The sequence below is a fragment of the Notamacropus eugenii genome, chromosome 5 (assembly GCF_028372415.1).
Source record: "Notamacropus eugenii isolate mMacEug1 chromosome 5, mMacEug1.pri_v2, whole genome shotgun sequence".
NCBI lineage: Eukaryota > Metazoa > Chordata > Mammalia > Diprotodontia > Macropodidae > Notamacropus > Notamacropus eugenii.
This window is the reverse complement of record NC_092876.1, coordinates 374,878,937-374,897,219: the sequence shown is the minus strand read 5'-3', so window position 1 is coordinate 374,897,219 and position 18,283 is coordinate 374,878,937. Positions and strand designations below refer to the sequence as shown.

At 39.5% G+C, this 18,283-nt stretch overlaps 1 protein-coding gene and 1 pseudogene across 2 annotated transcripts in view; one reads left to right on the top strand and one right to left on the bottom strand.

The window, feature by feature from the left end:
• The window catches only part of ASB11 (ankyrin repeat and SOCS box containing 11), a 128,349-nt gene that overhangs the window by 75,582 nt on the left and 34,484 nt on the right, over positions 1-18,283 (bottom strand). Inside the window, exons 4-6 of one of the 2 annotated variants that reach the window (XM_072614323.1) lie at positions 9,962-10,112; positions 5,936-6,070; positions 3,798-3,989 (exon numbers count right to left, since the gene is read on the bottom strand). In XM_072614323.1, coding sequence (XP_072470424.1) covers positions 3,798-3,989; positions 5,936-6,070; positions 9,962-10,112 — 478 coding nt within the window. The remainder of the gene's footprint in view (positions 1-3,797; positions 3,990-5,935; positions 6,071-9,961; positions 10,113-18,283) is intronic. The other variant, XM_072614324.1, reaches the window with a different exon arrangement.
• On the top strand, positions 10,359-12,306 carry LOC140503511 (cytoskeleton-associated protein 2-like; annotated as a pseudogene).

Here is an 18,283-nt window from a genome sequence, read left to right as displayed (position 1 = left end):
GACAAAACACAAGCTTAAAATAAAACCCACCTTTTTCCCCTAGTCCCTTTCTCCCTCTTTCCATCTGTCCAGTTTTTCCTTTTAAGGAATTATTTTCTCCAGTTAGGTTTTGTATTTCCTTTTCCATTTGTTCAATTTTCCCTTTTAAATAGATGTTCTCTTCATGGAATTCTTTTTTCATACTTTTAAAATCATTGGCCAGTTTTTCTTATATTTCCTTCTTCTTCAGCTGTTCCAGGAGAGCTGTTTGTGCATACGAGCAGTTCATAGTCCCTTCTGAAGTTTCAGATGGAAGTACAGTCTCACTACTGACCTCTTTGGTATTCTTCTTTTGGTGCTTGTTCCCAAAGAAAGATTCTATGGTTTTGTTACACTTGCTTTGCTTTTTCTTGCTCATGATGGTGATTGTGTGTTGTGTCATCTGGTTCTTTCAGTTAGAAGCTGTAGAACTTGGTGTTGAGCTGACGGGTGTGAAAAAGCGAAGGGCAGGTGTCCGTGGAGATCTCCTCATGTGAGCTGAGGCAAAGGCAAGCTCAGGGGTTGGTGATCTCATGTGCCCTATTGTCTTCCCATTTCCCCTGGAGCACTGAGGCACATCTAGATCCTAGTGTGAGTTTTCACCCCTCCTGGGGCTCCTTTCCTAGCCCTGAGGCTCACCTGGGTCCTAGTGCAAGTTTCTACCTCCCCTGGGGCTCCTCTCCTAACGCTGAGGCACACCTGGGTCCCAGTGTGAGTTTTCACCACCTTGGGACCCCTCTCCTTCCGGTTCACCTCTGCCACAGTAAGAGGAATCCCACTTAGCTATTTTCCTAGCCTCAGGTGTTATGAGACTATTTGCCTCCTCTGCTGTTCACACTGATCCAGGATTTTTCTGGGGAAATATTTTACGGTTCTTTTGAGGTCAACAAGAGGGGAGGAGAGAGCATTTACCAATCACTCCACCATTCTGGCTCCTAGAAGTTCAAGTAGGTGACTTACAGACATTTAATCTGTAGGTGGAAAATCTTGGGAGCTGCTGCTGCTGCTGTCTGGGGCTCAGCAGCTGTCACTCGCTCGGCTCTGCTGGTCTCTCACTGTGGGCTGCTGCTCCACTGTTCTGCCTGCTGCTGCCTCAAGCCTCCCTGCTCTGCTGTGCTGGACATGCTGCGCTGGGTGCTGTGGGCTCATCCCCGCAGAACAAATACTCCCCTGACCTTCCAGTCTGTCCTGGGCTGTGAATCTGCCACAGTCTGTCTCCTATTGGATTCTGCACTTCCAAAATTTGATCAGATTCTCTTTTTAGAGATATCTGAAGGAGTTTGTCTAAGAGCTTAGGTGAGCCATTGCTCCCACTCTGCCATCTTGGCTCCGCCCCCATCCCCTTCTCCCTCTTTCAAGGGCCATGGAGACCATAGCTTTAAGCTGTGGGAATCTGCCCTGGCTGGGACAGACAGCTAAGCAACCACAGTCCATTAGGAACAAAATCCTACAGAGGGGCCACAACACTATAAAATCAGCACTGCAAAGCTCTGAACTTCCAGTGTTAGGAAAAAAAACATAAAGAATGGAGAGATTGGGACAGGACACCAGGACAGGACAATGCATACTTTGGGGGCTGTACAGCATTCTATCAAGCCTGAGGGAAAGAACACAGCATCCAGCTGGGTCAGTTCTGAACATCCACAAGTCGGATGGGGCAGAGACCTAAGTAAGTGAGCCATGAATTGTTCGTTGTGGGAGGAGACAGGTGTTTTAAGATAAAGCCCCCAAGGAAACCACAATTAGAGGGGAGGGAGTCAGGAAGTGAGTGATGGGGAAAATGGGGGGGGGGGAAGGGAGAGAGACTAAAATTACCAGGATTTCAGGAAGAGGAAAATTCAAAGACTTTGAATATAAATAGATAAATCAATAGGAAAATCAGTAACAACAGAAGAAAAATATGACCTCCAGGTCTAGTAAAAGCATTTAGGTATCTGAACATATACTGCAAAACAAAGAAAAGTGATTCAACACTTCATAAGACAGAGGACCTTGTAGCATTTGAGGAGAACATGGAACTACAAGACAATGTTTATGACTGGTTCAAAAGAGAAATGAGAAGTAAGAGAGTAGAATTTATGGCCTACCAAAGCAAAAATAATGGTCAGAATGGTAAAAATAGAAAAACTGGAATCTACAGCAGCAAGGCTCATGAAGAAACAAAAGAGATAATAACAGACTGGGAATGAAAATACACAGAAGTGAAAGACAATCTAGAAGAAGAGAAGCAAAAAACAGTAACATTAAAAGACAATATGTTTACTAAGCAAGCAAAACATCCTGATCTTGAAAACAGGTTGCATAGAGATCATAAGGATCATAATGGCTCTCCCAGAAGAATATGACAGGACCAAAAGGACCTTGATATCATAACAAAGCAAATGATAGAAGAGAAACAACCAGATCTTTTGAACACAGAAAATGAAATTTCAATCAAAAGAATTCACAAATTGCCTTCAGGAAAAAAAAATCCTAAGACAGTAAACATATAGTGGTTAAGTTTAATAATTCAAATCAGAAACAAGAAATTCTGTAAGTGATCAGGAGAAAGACCTTCAAGTACAAAGGAAAGGATGATTGAATAATGCAAGACTATTCTCCACCCACTAGAAAATGTAGGAGTGAATGGAATATATGTTCCAAAGAACAATGGAGCTCAGGACGTAGCCCAGAGTGACCTACGCTGAAAATCAACACTTAACCATATGTGAAAAAAGATGGGCATTCAATAATAAGAGAGTTTTAAATTTTTTTAGAACTTACTTAGTAAATTTTAAAAATGTTCTTTTTCTGTTTAGGAAATTATATTTGTCTCTACAAATAGTGAAAATGTAAGAGAAGTAATTGGGAATAAAATTCCACCAATTACTTCCTGATCTGTATAAAAGGTAACTGGCCAACACAGTGACTGGCACATTATACACATTAAACAAACACTTGTTGATTGGCTGATGAATTGATTCTTCAGTCAGGGTTTCAGAGTAAGTCCTTTCTGTTCTCACCATTCCTAAATTAGCTATTTCTAATTTGCCTCTGGATTTCCCTTACATATAACATAGCCATATCTGGTTCAAAGTGGGCTTATATCCTAGTCAAAGTAGAGTATTTCTGCACTCTTATAATAAGACCACTTTTATTCTATATTATTTTTTTCCATACTAGAGAAAAATAGCAATAGTAGATCAGCACTACAGATCCAGCCCTCGGTTATTATGTGATAATTAGGAGCTATCAGGTGTTATATATGAATGAATGAAAAAAGCATTTTAAAAAGCTTAGTAGTGATAGAATTTTTATGATTTCCTTTCATCACTGAAACTCCCTGCACCCAGTTCCTTTTCTCCCTTGCGATGCCAACAACAAAAATGCCAGTCACATAGTAGTCATTTAGTAAATATTTGCTTCTTGAATGAATGAAACAATTAGTCCATTGGTCAGTAGAAAAGTACTTACTTTTAAGTACTTACTAGTGCCAGGCACTATTTTGAGAAAAGCAAAAAAAAAAAAAAAGTTCCTGCCCTCAAAAAGCATGCACGGAGACAACATGTAAATAATTTTATATATACATATACGTATATATATGTATATACATATATACACATACGTATATATGTATACATAAATACATACGTGTGTGTATAGACACACACACACACACATATACACACAAGACAGACAGTAGATAAAAGGTAATCTTAGAGGGGAAGATACTAGCAACTTGGAGGAAAGACCAGACATAAAACCAGAGGGGAGAGAGAAGCATTAAACTAGCTCATTACCTTCCCGAAGGAGGAGTGCCTGTTCCACACTGCTGCGGGGAGCTGCCAGATCAAGAGCACACTTGCCTTGATGGTTTAAGCGTCTCAGGTTTGCACCATAGTCTGCTAATAGATGAATGACTTCTGCACTAGATTGCCTGGCTGCTGCATGCAGTGGGGTATCTAACCATTTGCCTTGGTCAACACTGGCTCCTTAAAAGAACAGACATATCACAAGATATCATTAAGTACTTAGAAAAAATTCAAAATATATGATAGAGAAGAATGATAAGCCTAAAGTTTGGAGTTCACATTTGGGGTCTCCCTACTTGCCAGTAAGTATAGGACACATTTCTCAGAAAATGTCCAGTTTTCCATAGTAGAATTAATGAAAGAATGAATGAAAAACAAAACATTTACAATAGCGCAAAACACTTTGCTAATCACTGGGAAACACAGAAACAATACTCCCAGTTCCAAAGAGGCTCACATTATAATGGAGGGGACAAGACATATGGAATGTTTTAGTTGCAAGTTAGATGGAAAGATATCCTGGCCTCTAGGGTACACTATCAAATGTTCTTTAGTAACATTTCAACTGTTAAAATTATATCAGAAAGAACTTTGTTAGCAAGAACTCTCTTTTCTGGACATTCAGTAGCTGATTCTGTAGCCTCTGGAGGTACAATTGCACCACCAGATGTCAGGATGCATCTGCACAGGGGTTGCTTCTCAGGGTGATTGTGGAAGGCACTGGGCTGGAAGCACTGAAATTCCCAACGGCCTTGGGATCTTAGGTTATCCTGAGGTGAGATGGTGGTGATTGTGGTTTGACTTGCTTACCACATGCCAAGTCTTTTCTCTCCGTTATGGTGACTTGTTGCAAACAGGCTGGCTTGCCTGCTGTGTGTCAATATAAACTCTTCGAATAACTAGTCTTTTTTTCATTTATTTTTATAACCCTAGTGCTTAGCATAGAGCCTTGTACAGAGTAGGTAATTAATTTAATAAATGTTTGTTGTATTAGATTATATTGGATTGGAGTTAATGGCTAATTCAAGACCTGGAGTATCTGTAAAACTGTCTAAATTAGAGATTATTTCCAAGTATTTTGATGAAAGGATATAAGAAGCCAAAGATTTTTCCCCTTGAATATTAGTAATTTCAAAAATCTTTTTTTGCCTATGACAAATGTGTAACAAAAATAAAACCTTTCTGAATAAGTTCTTTAGAAAAATTTATTGCTTAATTCCAAAAATCTCATAGTATACAAGTGATCAAAAGGTTTTATTTTTTAATAAACACTAAGGCAATAAGAAGAAAATATATTAAAAATTTTTTAATTTAAAAAATAAGAAAAAATGAAATCTAAAAATCCAGCATTTTTTCTTGAAAATTAAATTTCTCACTTAAACGCTCTTTATTTTAATGACCAGACCCTGTGAATTCAAAAATTAGTGTGGCCACACAATTTTACTTACTCATTCTTTTTGTTATTTGGTTCTGAAATGATGAGAGAGAGATCTGCTGAATGTTGACCTAGAGTCAGCATAATTATCATCAGTTGAACTTATTAAACCCCAGGGCAAAGCAAGTCAGTTCCCAGTCCCTGATAAGCCCTGAGAATTTGGTCTCTAATAGAAAAACCACAGAAAATCTAGCTCAACCAGAACTGCCCTGAGGTCAGAGAAAATAGGTCAGGTCTTTTCAAGGTTGATTCAAAGATTGTGACTTATTTCCACTTTAGACCAAAACTGAGCCTCTCATCTAGAGTTTTTGTCAATCGAACTGGACTCATATCAGTTTCTACAAATATAGTAGCCTTCTCTCCTCACAAGCCTTTTTGTGTACAACTTGACACAGGAAGAGCTTCAATGATAATCACTGAGTGAAATGGCTTTTCTGCCTACTTCTGACAGAATACTTAAGGATTTAAACTGGTTTGGTGTATGAAAAGATTAATTTGAGTCTTGTGGCTAACTAAAAGCCAAAGTAATGAATTAAAAAAAACTTGAGAATCTCTGGAATGAGATGTATTTGCCTTGGCTAACATTAGGAAATTTTCCTTTTGGCAAGATCATCATCTTAGAAACCATGCATAGAGAATGTTGTTGACCTTGTGCTCATTTCATGGACATGAAAAGACTGCTGAAGGTTACCTAGCTCCAAGAGTTTCTTGACACAGTCTGTCCTCTGATAGTTGCAGGCCACATACAGTGGAGTTCCATGTTGGGGAGCTTCTTGGTCAATATTAACATTATTTGCCAGGAGGATTTCCATACACTCCCTGTGACCTAATTAACACAGAAGATAACTTCATACAAAAGAAGGAAGTTGTTGAATGTTCAAAGAATCAGGGAATTTTGGAGTTGAAAGGGATGTTAGCAATCATTTAGTACATGCTTTCATTTTGCAGATAAGGAAACTGAAGGATAATGACATAAAAGTAAGTCACTTCCCCAAGATCCCATAATTTGTCTGTGACGGTCAGGAGGAAAAACTAGGCCTCTTGACTCTCAGTCCATTGGACATTCTGTTAAATCCTACTTGTCTTACTTTTACACACATCCAGATGTGTGTGTTTGTATGTGTTTCTGAGAAATCTAAATATACCAGCGAAAGTTGAAAATCCATATACGCACTGTACTGATATTGCAATGTGAATGATAAAAATCATCTGAAAAGTACTTCAGATATTGGACCTGATTTATGATTTGGAAAAAAAAAACTATTAATTGTTGAACTGAACATCTCATCTCAAGCATTTCTTTGTAGATAAGCCAGTCACTTTAAGAACTCGTTTATGAAGTGATTGAAAACAATTTCATAAGTTGAATTGGCTATGATCTATGATCATAAAACTATTCATGGACCTTTATGTTCTCAATTCCTTTTGAAATAAGGAAAAGGGAAATAAGGAAAATAAAGTCAAGTATTTCATTTTCAAAGAGTGGGTAGATAAACATCACAGGTCATATTCAGTGTATGTATCTAAAGTGTACATGTAAAACACAGTTTCATAAATTTAGAGTTGTAAGGGATCTTACAAATTAACTTAGTTGGAACTCTATTAAGAATGGATTTTGAATCTATCTTGTAAAATAATTAAGGACAAATTACCTCTTTTTAATTTCATTACATAAAATATGTGGAATTAGGCCAGCAAAGTATTGACTAGTAAAAGTCCTCAGAATGCTTACCTAATGAAATGACAAAAAATGATTTATAGTTACAATGATTATTTCATGTCAATGAGTGTTTCTGAAGTCTCAAAGTTTTCTGTAAGCAGTTTGTTGCCTTTAGTAGTTTATTACTCTTAAAAAGTTTGTTTGTTTCTTTAATTCATTTAACAACTCCTTTCTTTACAGATAACATCATACAAAGAGCCTCAATAACTGACCTGTTTGCAATACCACTACTAGATCTGTACCACAAAGAGATCATTAAAAAAGGGAAAAGGACATACATGTATAAAAATATAGCGGCTTGTTTTTGTGATGGCAAAGATTTGGAAATAGAAGAAATGCTCATCAACTGGGGAATGGCTGAACAGGTTGTGGTATATGAATGTAATGGAATACTAATGTTCTTTTGCTTGCTGTTGTTAATCCTTCATTCTTGAAGAAGACCATGTCAGCAGGGAGGTGATGTCATGACATGCAAATGAATTGGATTTAAGTGAAGGAGGACTGTGCAAAGTCACCAGCCTCACTTTCCCCTCCGGAGCCATCTGGGTACAGTGTCAGATTTGGATCAGAACAACTGAGATGGCCCAGGATACTATTGTTCCATAAGAAAAGATGAGCAGGCAGATTTCAGAAAGGCTTACATAAGCTGATGCTGAGTGAAGTGAACAGAACCAGAGGAACATTGTACACAGTAACAACAATACTGTGTGATGATCAACTACGATAGAATTAGCTCTTCTCAGCAATACAGTGATCTAAGACAATTCCAAGACTCAAGATGGAAAAAGCTATCTACATCCAGAAAAAGAACTATGGAGTCTGAATGTAGATCAAAGCATACTATATTCATTTTTGTTTTTGTTTCTTCCTTCTCATGATTTTTCCCTTTTGTTTTGATTCTTCTATCACAACATGACTAATATGAAAATATGTTTCACACGATTGCACATGTATAACCTGTATCAGATTGCCTGCTGTCTTGGGGAGGAGAGGGGGAAGGGAGAAAAATTTGGAATTCAAAATCTTGCAAAAATGGATGTTGAGAACTATCCTTATAGGTAATTGGGGGAAAAAATACTATTAGGTAAAACAAAAAAAAAAAAAGAAATGAAAAATAACCAGAAAAAAGCTAGAAAAATATAACCAACCTGTTGGACTAGGGGCAAATAACTATATACTGCTTGCTGCAGTTTATTCATCTCTCAAATAAATTAATATCCATCCTTTAATACAAGATCAAAGATTATGTGTTTAAAATATTTTAAACTTCTTTAAAGAAGAGGTGTTTTTTGAATTCAAAGTCTTTAAGTCCTTAAGATAGGTAGAAAGAATCTAAATATCTTAAGTAACAGTTGTTCTTTGAATATGACCTATGACCAATTGTCCTTTTCCTTCAGTGCTTATCTTATCGAATCATATCCATTCTTTGAAAATAAAATAATTGATTTTATATTCCTTATTTCAAAAGGAATTGAGAACAGAGGGGTCCACAGAAGGTTTCATGATCATAGTTAAGTCAACTTGTGAAATTGTTTTTCAATCACTTCATAATTGGGTTCTTAAAGTAACTGGCTTATCTACAAAGAAATACTTGAGATGAATAGTTGTTTCTATCATAAATCAGGTGTAGTATCTGAAGTAGTTTTCAGCTGATTTTATCATTTATCTTACAACATCAGTACAGTGTGTAATCTTAACGCAGCACTTGGGATAGCTACAGCTTTGCTTTTGTAGACTTGCTAGCTAGCAACTAGTAAAAAGCCTGCCCAGGGACTGAGCATCATTCTTGTGAACATGCTACAGAAGCAGCCCACAGGAGACAGGAGGACAGGAGAGGACCTCAGACCCAGGGAGACTGTGAGAAGAGTTGCTTCACCTCTGCAAATGCAAAGTTAAAGTATTCAAATTAATACAATGTTCTATTACCTTCCCCACTCCCCACCCCTCACCCCTGAGCAACCTAAGGTATATATAAGGTATATAAGAGGGAGAGACCAGAATATTTCTTTCAAGGTTAATGCCTAATTAATTACAGATTTCTAATGTGTTTGCCTATTTCAATTTTTTTCCCCAATCCAAGCCATCCTCCACTCAGGTGCCAAAGTCATTTCCTGAATTTCTGCTTTGACTGTGTCATTTCTCCCTTTTCCCAATGGCTCCCTATTATTTCTAGGATAAAATAAAAAGTCCTCTGCTAGGCATTTAAAGCTCCTCCCAACCCTGTCACTCTCTGACTTTCCACACTTCTTACATGCTTACACTCCCCTCCACATGATCCAGCATTGATGTTCCAAGCACAGTTCCACACACGGTCCTACTTCTCGCATCTTTGGATATCCCCCATGCTAGGAATGTATTTCCTCCTCCCCTCTTCATGTTGAAATCCCTGGTTGCCTTTAAGACTTAGCTCACAACTCACCTTCTTAAGTGGTGCCTCCCTGCCCACCGCGAGTGATCACCCTTCCAGAACAACACTGTTTTGATTTTGTATATAGTATTATATATACTTGAGAAGAGATGGCATAGTGGAAAATAGAGCTGGTTTGCAAACCAGAAAAACCTAGGTTCAAGCCTCACCTCCAACACATCCTGGCTGAGGAACCCTGGACAAATTATTTAACCTTTGACTGCTCTCTAGGCTACTCTCTAAAATTATTAAGTATTCCAAAGAAGATGCTGACCTGCATTGGTAGAGGGAGTTTTCCTATCTGGGAGTCCTCTATACCAATGAAATCACACATCCAATCTCTATCCCTGTGAATACACTTACATAGGTGCAGTGGACATTATCTTCCCCATTAGAATGCAGGAGAACATTGAAGGCAGGAACTATTCCACTTTCTTCTTAGTTCCATAGTTCCTGGCACAGAGAGTACTTAATAAATGCTTGTTGACTGACTGATCATATAAAGTCCCTCAAACACATACTCAAGGGAGACTGAAGCCTTTGCTGTAGCCTTGGGGTGCCCAGGTTTGAAGCCTATCTCCTCACCTTACCTCTCTTCACAGCCTCATGGATGGGTGAGGCCAGGTGATCATCCAGTTGTGGCTTGGCACCAAATGCAAGGAGCAGGTTAACACAGGCAGGGCTCCCACTACAACATGCATTAAAGAGAGGTGTGACTCCATGCACGGTAGTTCCATTCACCTGGTAAGAGTAATTATACTTTATTTTTATATCACATCTTAGTTTCCAAAGTTTTTTTAGGTATTTGATCTTCACAACAACCCTGTGAGCTATTTTATATGACTGTTTTACAGAAGAAAATTATTTTTCAAAAAAAGAAATGAACATTTATGCTAATTTTACAAAAGTCTATAATTTGCCTGACATCACAGGGTGAATAAGTAGAAGAGCTGGAATCAGAACCCAGGTCTTTGGACTCAATTCAGTATGTTCAACATCAAACTATGCCAAATTGTGCTACCTCTGATGTTTACTGCTGGTGGGTAATTTGCTTAACTTCTCTGGACCTCAGTTTCCTCATGTCTAAAATAAGGGCGTTATATTAAGTTGTTTCTGAGGTCCCTTTCAGCTTCAGAGCTATGATCTGGGGATTAACTTGGTTCTGAAAGGAAATGTAAAAAATGCTTGATGCTTGTGTTTTTGAAATAATTCTTCTTGCTCAAAAGAAATTAAAGACGGGAAAGATGCACATGTACCAAAATATTTATAGCAAATGTTTGTAATAGAGGTAACTGAGGAGGCATAGGCTTAGCTGCAGAGAGACATGGCTCCAGGTACCCCCACCCCACCCCTGCCATCATAAGCACCACCACCCTGCAGTCAGAGGTCCAAGCCCCAGTTCAAAGAACAAAGAAGACAAAAACTTGAGGAATCCTTGCAAGAAGGAAAGCCCTTTCTGTCTTAAAATTATAGGAAAAACAGATAACCAGCCATACTAACCATAACAGAAAAGTATCTGGAGACCCAATCCAGAAGGTGCCAAAAGCTCTGATGCTTACCAGCACCCAAATTGATGATAAAGAAAACACTAATCATTCTATGTGGAGAAAAAAAATTCTGACAGTATAAAAAAATGGCATTCCTTTAAAATATACCAATGTAGTGACAAATTCAATCATAGCTATTGAAGTATATTATCTTGAGAACTGAGATAAAACTATACAAGTGTCACCAAATTAAGATGACCCCAAAATTTGCTTTGTGTTACTTAGCCAGACCTTTTGCCTTATATCAGGCCTCTACAACACATGATCCTTGGGCTACTTGCAGCCCACCAAAGGATTTGAGGGGTCTGTCACATGACCTGTAGCAACCAACCATGACTGATGATGGTTGGTTGCCATAGGTCACATGACAGTCAAATGCTTTGGGGGTTGTATATTGTGCAGACCTGCCTTAAATGAAATAGTAAGGAGAAGCAACTAAATGCAAAGAGATTGAAGCAAGATGCTACCTTGCCAAAGGAACCAGTCCTTTTCTCTTATCATGACAGAGTTATCCAGTAGTTATCCAGTATGCAGCTAACTCATTTCAAAAGCCATCAGTGGTTACAGATGAAAGTTCTATGACAAGTAAAATGACTTCAACTATTGTTCCTAAAAGAAGGCCTCAGTCTATAAGCAGCACTAGTTTATCTTTGAAAAGTGGTAGATCAACATTTGCTACTTTTTCTACTAAATCTGATGGCACTGCTTCTTCCTAGAACAAAACAGCCTTTCCCCTTCCAGGATAAACCAGAGTAATGCTATCCAGAGAAAGGAGAAAAAAAGCCACTGTTAGAACCTCTGTCAATGTTACTATCCCAAGAAAGCCTCATAAAAAGAGATTACCTCTCTCAAATCCAGCTCTACCAAATGTCAAGACAAACCTTATTTCTAGTAGAAAAGAAAATTAAGCACCATCAAGTGTAGGACATCTGTAGCTGCAATTCACAGTTCTGAATCTAAACTGGCTTCAACTTTCAGTAGCAAATCCAGAGAAGGTTCCAAAACTGTTGATAAGAGAAGATACACTTTACTAAAAGCACTCATCAATATGGAAAGAACTACACTAACCAAAGAATTAAAAGAAAAGAGAAGAGCTTTTCTGGTTGAGTGGTAAAATGATAAAAGCAGAGGAATTAAAAGACTACCTATGTATGGTCTATCTGCTCCTCCTAAAATGGAATTGCCAAAAGAAAAATCAGTTGAATTTTTAGACCACCATTGCAGAAAAAGATGAGTAAAGACTATTCCCTAATAAAGTTAACAAAATATTTTCTAAATACTTGAATTTAGTTAATAAAGGATGTCCAAGGGAAGAAGTACTTTTAACACTGGAGGAGTTCATTGTAAAAATTCCAGGTGCCAAGAAACTTCTTTTTTTTTTTTTTTAACTTTTAACATTTATTTTCACAAAATTTTGGGTTACAAATTTTCTCCCCTTTTATCCCCTCCCCCCCCAAACCCAAGCATTCTAGTTGCCCCTGTGACCAATCTACTCTCTCCTCTATCCTCCCTCCCTGCCCTTGTCCCCATCTTCTCTTTTGTCCTGTAGGGCCAGATAGCTTTCTTAACCCCTTAACCTGTATTTCTTATTTCCCAGTGGTAATAACATTACATTTGATCCTAACACTTTGAGTTCCAACTTCTTTAGCTCCCTCCCTCTCCACCCCTTCCCCTTGGAAGACAAGCAATTCAATATAGGCCAAATCTGTGTAGTTTTGCAAATGATTTCCATACTAGTTGTGTTGTATAGGACTAACTATATTTCCCTCCATCCTATCCTGTCCCCCATTACTTCTGTTCTCTTAAGATCCTTTCCCTCCCCATGAGTGTCGGCCTCGGATTGCATTCTCCTCCCCATGCCCTCCCCTCCATCCTCCCCCCCACCCTGCTTGTGCCCCTGTCCCCCACTCTCCTGTATTATGAGATAGGTTTTCCTATCAAAATGAGTGTGCATTTTATTCTTTCCTTTAGTGGAATGTGATGAGAGTAGACCTCATGTTTTTCTCTTGCCTCCCCTCTTTATCCCTCCACTAATAAGTCTTTTGCTTGCCTCTTTTATGAGAGATAGTTTGCCCCATTCAACTTCTCCCTTTCTCCTCCCAATATTTCTCTCTCACTGCTTGATTTCATTTTTTTTTTAAGATATGATCCCATCCTCTTCAAATCACTCTGTGCACTCTGTCTCTATGTATGTGTGCGTGTGTGCATGTGTGTGTATGTACTCCCACCCAGTACCCAGATACTGAAATGTTTCAAGAGTTCCAAATATTGTCTTTCCATGTAGGAATGTAAACAGTTCAACTTTAGTAAGTCCCTTATGACTTCTCTTTGCTGTTCACCTTTTCATGGTTCTCTTCATTCTTGTGTCAGAAAGTCAAATTTTCTTTCCAGCTCTGGTCTTTTCATCAAGAAAATTTGAAAATCCTCTATTTCATTGAAAGACCATTTTTTCTCCTGAAGTATTATACTCAGTTTTGCTGGGTAGGTGATTCTTGGTTTTAGTCCTAGTTCCTTTGACTTCTGGAATATCCTATTCCATGCCCTTCAATCCCTTAATGTAGAGGGTGCTAGATCTTGTGTTATCCTGATTGTATTTCCACAATACTTGAATTGTTTCTTTCTAGCTGCTTGCAATATTTTCTCTTTCACCTGGGAATTCTGGAATTTGGCCACAATGTTCCTAGGAGTTTCTCTTTTTGGATCTCTTTCATGCGGTGTTCTGCGGATTCCTTGAATATTTATTTTGCCCTCTGGTTCTAGAATCTCAGGGCAGTTTTCCTTGATAATTTCATGGAAGATGATGTCTAGGTTCTTCTTTTGATCATGGTTTTCAGGTAGTCCCAGAATTTTTACATTGTCTCTCCTGATTCTATTTTCCAGGTCAGTTGTTTTTCCAATAAGATATTTCACATTATCTTCCATTTTTCCAATCTTCTCGCTATGTTCTGTGATATCTGTCTTTCTCATAAAGTCCTTAGCGTCCATCTGTACCATTCCAGTTTTGAAAGAACTATTTTCTTCAGTGAGCTTTTGAATCTCCTTTTCCATTTGGCTAATTCTGCTTTTGAAAGCATTCTTCTCCTCATTGGCTTTTTGAACCTCTTTTGCCAATTGAGTTAGGCTAGTTTTCAAGGTGTTAATTTCTTCAACATTTTTTTGGTTCTCCTTTAGCAGGGAGCTGATCTGCTTTTCATGCTTCTCTTTCATCCCTCTCATTTCTCTTCCCAGTTTTTCCTCCACCTCTCTAACTTGATTTTCAAAATTCTTTTTGAGCTCTTCCATGGCCTGAGCCCATTGGGTAGGCTGGGGCACAGAATCCTTGATTTCTGTGTCTTTGCCTGATGGTGAGCATTGTTCTTCCTCATCAGAAAGGAAGGGAGGAAGTGTCTTTTCTCCGAGAAAGTACCCTTCAATAGTTTTATTTCTTTTCCCTTTTCTGGGCATTCTCCCCAGCCAGTGGCTTGACCTCTGAATATTCTCCTCACACCCACCTCACCTCCTGATCCTCCCAGCCAGCGTTTGGGGACTGAGATTCAAATGCTGCTTCCCGCCTTAGGGCTTTTGGCGGGGGCAGGGCTGCTATTCAGTGTGCGAATTAAGTTCAGATGGTCAGGTCAGAGCAGGGCCGCCTCTCAGGCACCGTTCCCTCAGGGGGTTTATGCACAGACCTTCCACAATGGATCCAGGCTCCCGCCCACTTGGGGAGCCCCTGTCTGCAGCCGCCTCTCAGCTTCTATCTCCCAGGGGGGCCCGAGCCATGGGGACACCCCACTCCCCTCTCGACCCACCAAAGAGACTCTCTCACTGACCCTCGTCACCTGTGGGTGGGGGGGCTTGTGCCACCGCTGGAGATCCCGTCCCTGAAGCCTGCTCGGATCTGTACCTCTCGGAGCCCCGGCTGCCGCAGGTCTGGACTGGGCTCCGCGTCTGCAGTGCGACGGACCTTTTGCGAGAGGTTTGCAGGTCCCTCTGTGGGTGGAGGGACCCGCGTGGCCGCTGGAGATCCCGTCTCCGTAGCCCGCTCGGATCTTTTCCTCACGGTGTCGCGGCCGCTGCAGGGCTGCCCTCTGCTCCCAGTCCTGGCGCCCAGTCCACAGCGCGAAGGACCCCCCATGAGAGGTTTGCAGGTCTCTCCGGAACAGAAATCTCCCTCGCTCCAATATTCCGTGGCCTCTGGGTGCAGAATTCGCCGTGAGTTACTCCCCTCTAGCCGTTCTGTGGGTTGTGGGTTCGGAGCTATGTGTATGTGCGTCTTTCTACTCCGCCATCTTGGCTCCGCCCCCAAGAAACTTCTTAAGTATTAGGTATGCCTTGCACACCTTGAACCAATTTTATCATTGTAGGTGGGCAGAGCCAAAATGGCAGAGTAAAGGCAGGGACTCACCTGAGCTCTCCCCCAAAGGCCTTCAAATAACTTTTAAAAATGACTCTAAACAAATTCTAGAGCAGCAGAAACCACAAAAAGGCAGAGTGAAATAAATTTCCAGTCCAAGACAATTCGGAAGGTTAGCAGAAAATGTCTGTAGCATCAGGCTGAGAGAGTTGTGCAGTCCAGTGCAGGCCATGCCAGGGCCCAGCAAACCTGGAGCAGACCTTGGAGCAACTGAATCAGTGGCAACAGTGGAAGATTGCATACCTCTCAGGCCATGGATGCTAAAGACTACTTAAAGGTCTGAGCACCTGGGTAGAGAGAGGAGTGTAGTCCCATGCCACCACCACAAACTAGGAGCAGGCCTTTGGAGTGACTGACTCAGCAGTGGCAGAGGAAGCAGCTGCTTCCAGAGCTCTCAGCCCACAGATGGTAAGGAAGTTGACCAATACTGAGGCAGGACTCTGTTGTTTTGCCCATAACTTTGATCTGGGCCACAGTGCTAGGTAGCAGTCTCATGGTGAGGAGGAGCACTAGCATAGCAGAGCTTGCTACAGCAGTGGAGGGGGGGACCCTCCCCACAGTTCCAGGGCAGAAAAGAGTGCTTGTGGTCACTCATAGACTAGAGCATAGGTCCAGAGAATAATAAACACCTCTCCTTTTACAGGTTCCCAAAGTGGGTCATACCATCTCCTGGATAGTGCTGGAACAATCTGGAGTGGGGGGTACTTTAGTAATCTCGGGTGAAACTGCAGGGTTTTGAATAAAAATAAGGGGGTGAAAGCATCAGGAAAGAAGAGAAGATAAGAAAATTTGGAAAAACCATTCATACATGTTTCATCTATTGTATAACAAAGTTAAAGTGGTAGTGATTACCTTATTTTCCAAAAAAATACATAAAATATAAGTTTTAAGCAATCAATGGTCAAGTCTGCCAATGGGTTTTAACAAGAAAGTGTTGGCAAGCAAGAGTGTCACCCATAGTCAGGAAGCCCAGAATGCACTGGCAGGAATATGTGCATGTAATGACTTGTTTGTAATGCGATACTGTATGGTTACATGATGCATTATTGAATCATCAGAATTTCAATGAAAGATTCTTTCAAAGAAAGAATCATCAGAATTTCAATTCACAAATTTACAATAAATTATTAAACTTAAGAAGTCATTTTTAAAAATATATATTTTATATTTTTTGAAATGACACAATTTTTTAAACCATTAAAGGGTTAGAGAAAGTGGATTTCCAGGGGGTTGCTAAGCAAATTTTTTTAAAGGGGAAGTAGGCCAAATAAATGTGGAACCTCTGCCTTAGATCATACCACCTTGGAAGAAATGAAAACCTACAGGTCCCTAAAAGTAATTCTGAAAATAGCTGCATAAAACCCCTGAAGCTTGGGACAGTATGCCCTCTATCCTGGAAGCAGAGCCCTATTTTAACAAAGAGTTAAAAATCAAGTAATAGGCAGGAAAATGAGCAAACAACAGAAAAGAAAAACTCGACTACAGGAAGCTACTCTGATGACAAGTAAGATCAAAATACACACTCAGAAAAAGACAACAAAGTTCAAGTTCCTACATCCAAAGCCTCCAAGAAAAATATTAAATGGTCTCAGATCAGGGAAGAACACAAAAACAATTTTGGAAATCAAGTAAGAGGAGTAGAGGAAAAATTGGCAAGATAAATGAAAGAAAATCATGAAAAACAAGTCAACAGCTTAGTAAAGGAGACATAAAAAAAAAAATACTGAAGAAAATGAGACCTTAAAAAAAACCAGACTAGGTAAAAGAGGTCAAAAAAGCCAATGAGGAAAAGAATACCTTAAAAAGCAGAATTGGCCAGATGGAAAAGGAGGTCCAAAAGCTCATCCTGACATTCTAGAACCAGATGGTAAAAATAGAAATTGAAAGAATCCACTGATCAACTCCTGGAAGAGATCTCAAAATGAAAACTGCCAGGAATGTTATAGCTAAATTCCAGACTTCTCAGGTCAAGGAGAAAACATTGCAAGCAGCCAGAAAGAAATAATTCAAGTATCATGTTGCCACAGTCAGAATAACACAAGATTTAGCAGATTCTATATCAAAGAATCAGAGGGCTTAGAATATGATATTCTGGAGGGCAAAGGAGCTAGAATTACAACCAAGAATCACCTACCCAGCAAAACTGAGTGTCATACTTCAGGGGAAAAAATGGATATTCAATAAGATAGAGGACTTTTCATGATTCTTGATGAAAATTGCAGAACTGAATAGAAAATTTTACTATCAAACAGAAGACTCAAGGAAGTACAAAAAGGTAAACAGGAAAGGGAAATCAAATATTTAAACTGTTTACATTCATTTCAACATGGGAGGATGATATTTGCAACTCATAAGACCTTTCTTATAAGGTGGTTAGAAGGAGAATATATAGGCAGAGGAATATCTAAAAAATAAAATTAAGGGGTGAGAGAGGAATGTACTGGGAGAAAGAGAAAGGGAAAGATAGAGCAGGGTAAATTATCTCACAGAAAAGGCAAGAAAAAACTTTTACAGTGGTGGGGAATTGGGGGGAGGTGAGACAGAGTGAGTGAATTTTCATCAGGTCAAAGAGGAAATAATGTACATACTCAATTAGATATAGAAATCCATCTTGCCCTACAGGGAAGTGGGAGGAGAGAATAAGAGAAGGTGAGATAATAGGAGGGCACATTGGGGGAAGTTGTGGTCAGAAGCAAAACACTTTGAGGAAGGACAGGGTGAAAGGAGAGAGAAAACAGAATAAATGGGGGGAGAGGTTGGAGAGAAATACATTTAGTAATAGTATCTGTGAAAAAAAATTTGATGCAAGTTTCTAATAAAGGCCTCATTTCTCAAACATATATATTATTGGACTACCTGAAAGCCATTAAAAAAAAAGCTTAGACATCTTTCAAGAAATTATCAAGGAAAACTGTGGTGACATCCTAGAACCAGAGGTAAAATAGAAACTGAAAAAATCCACCAATCACTCC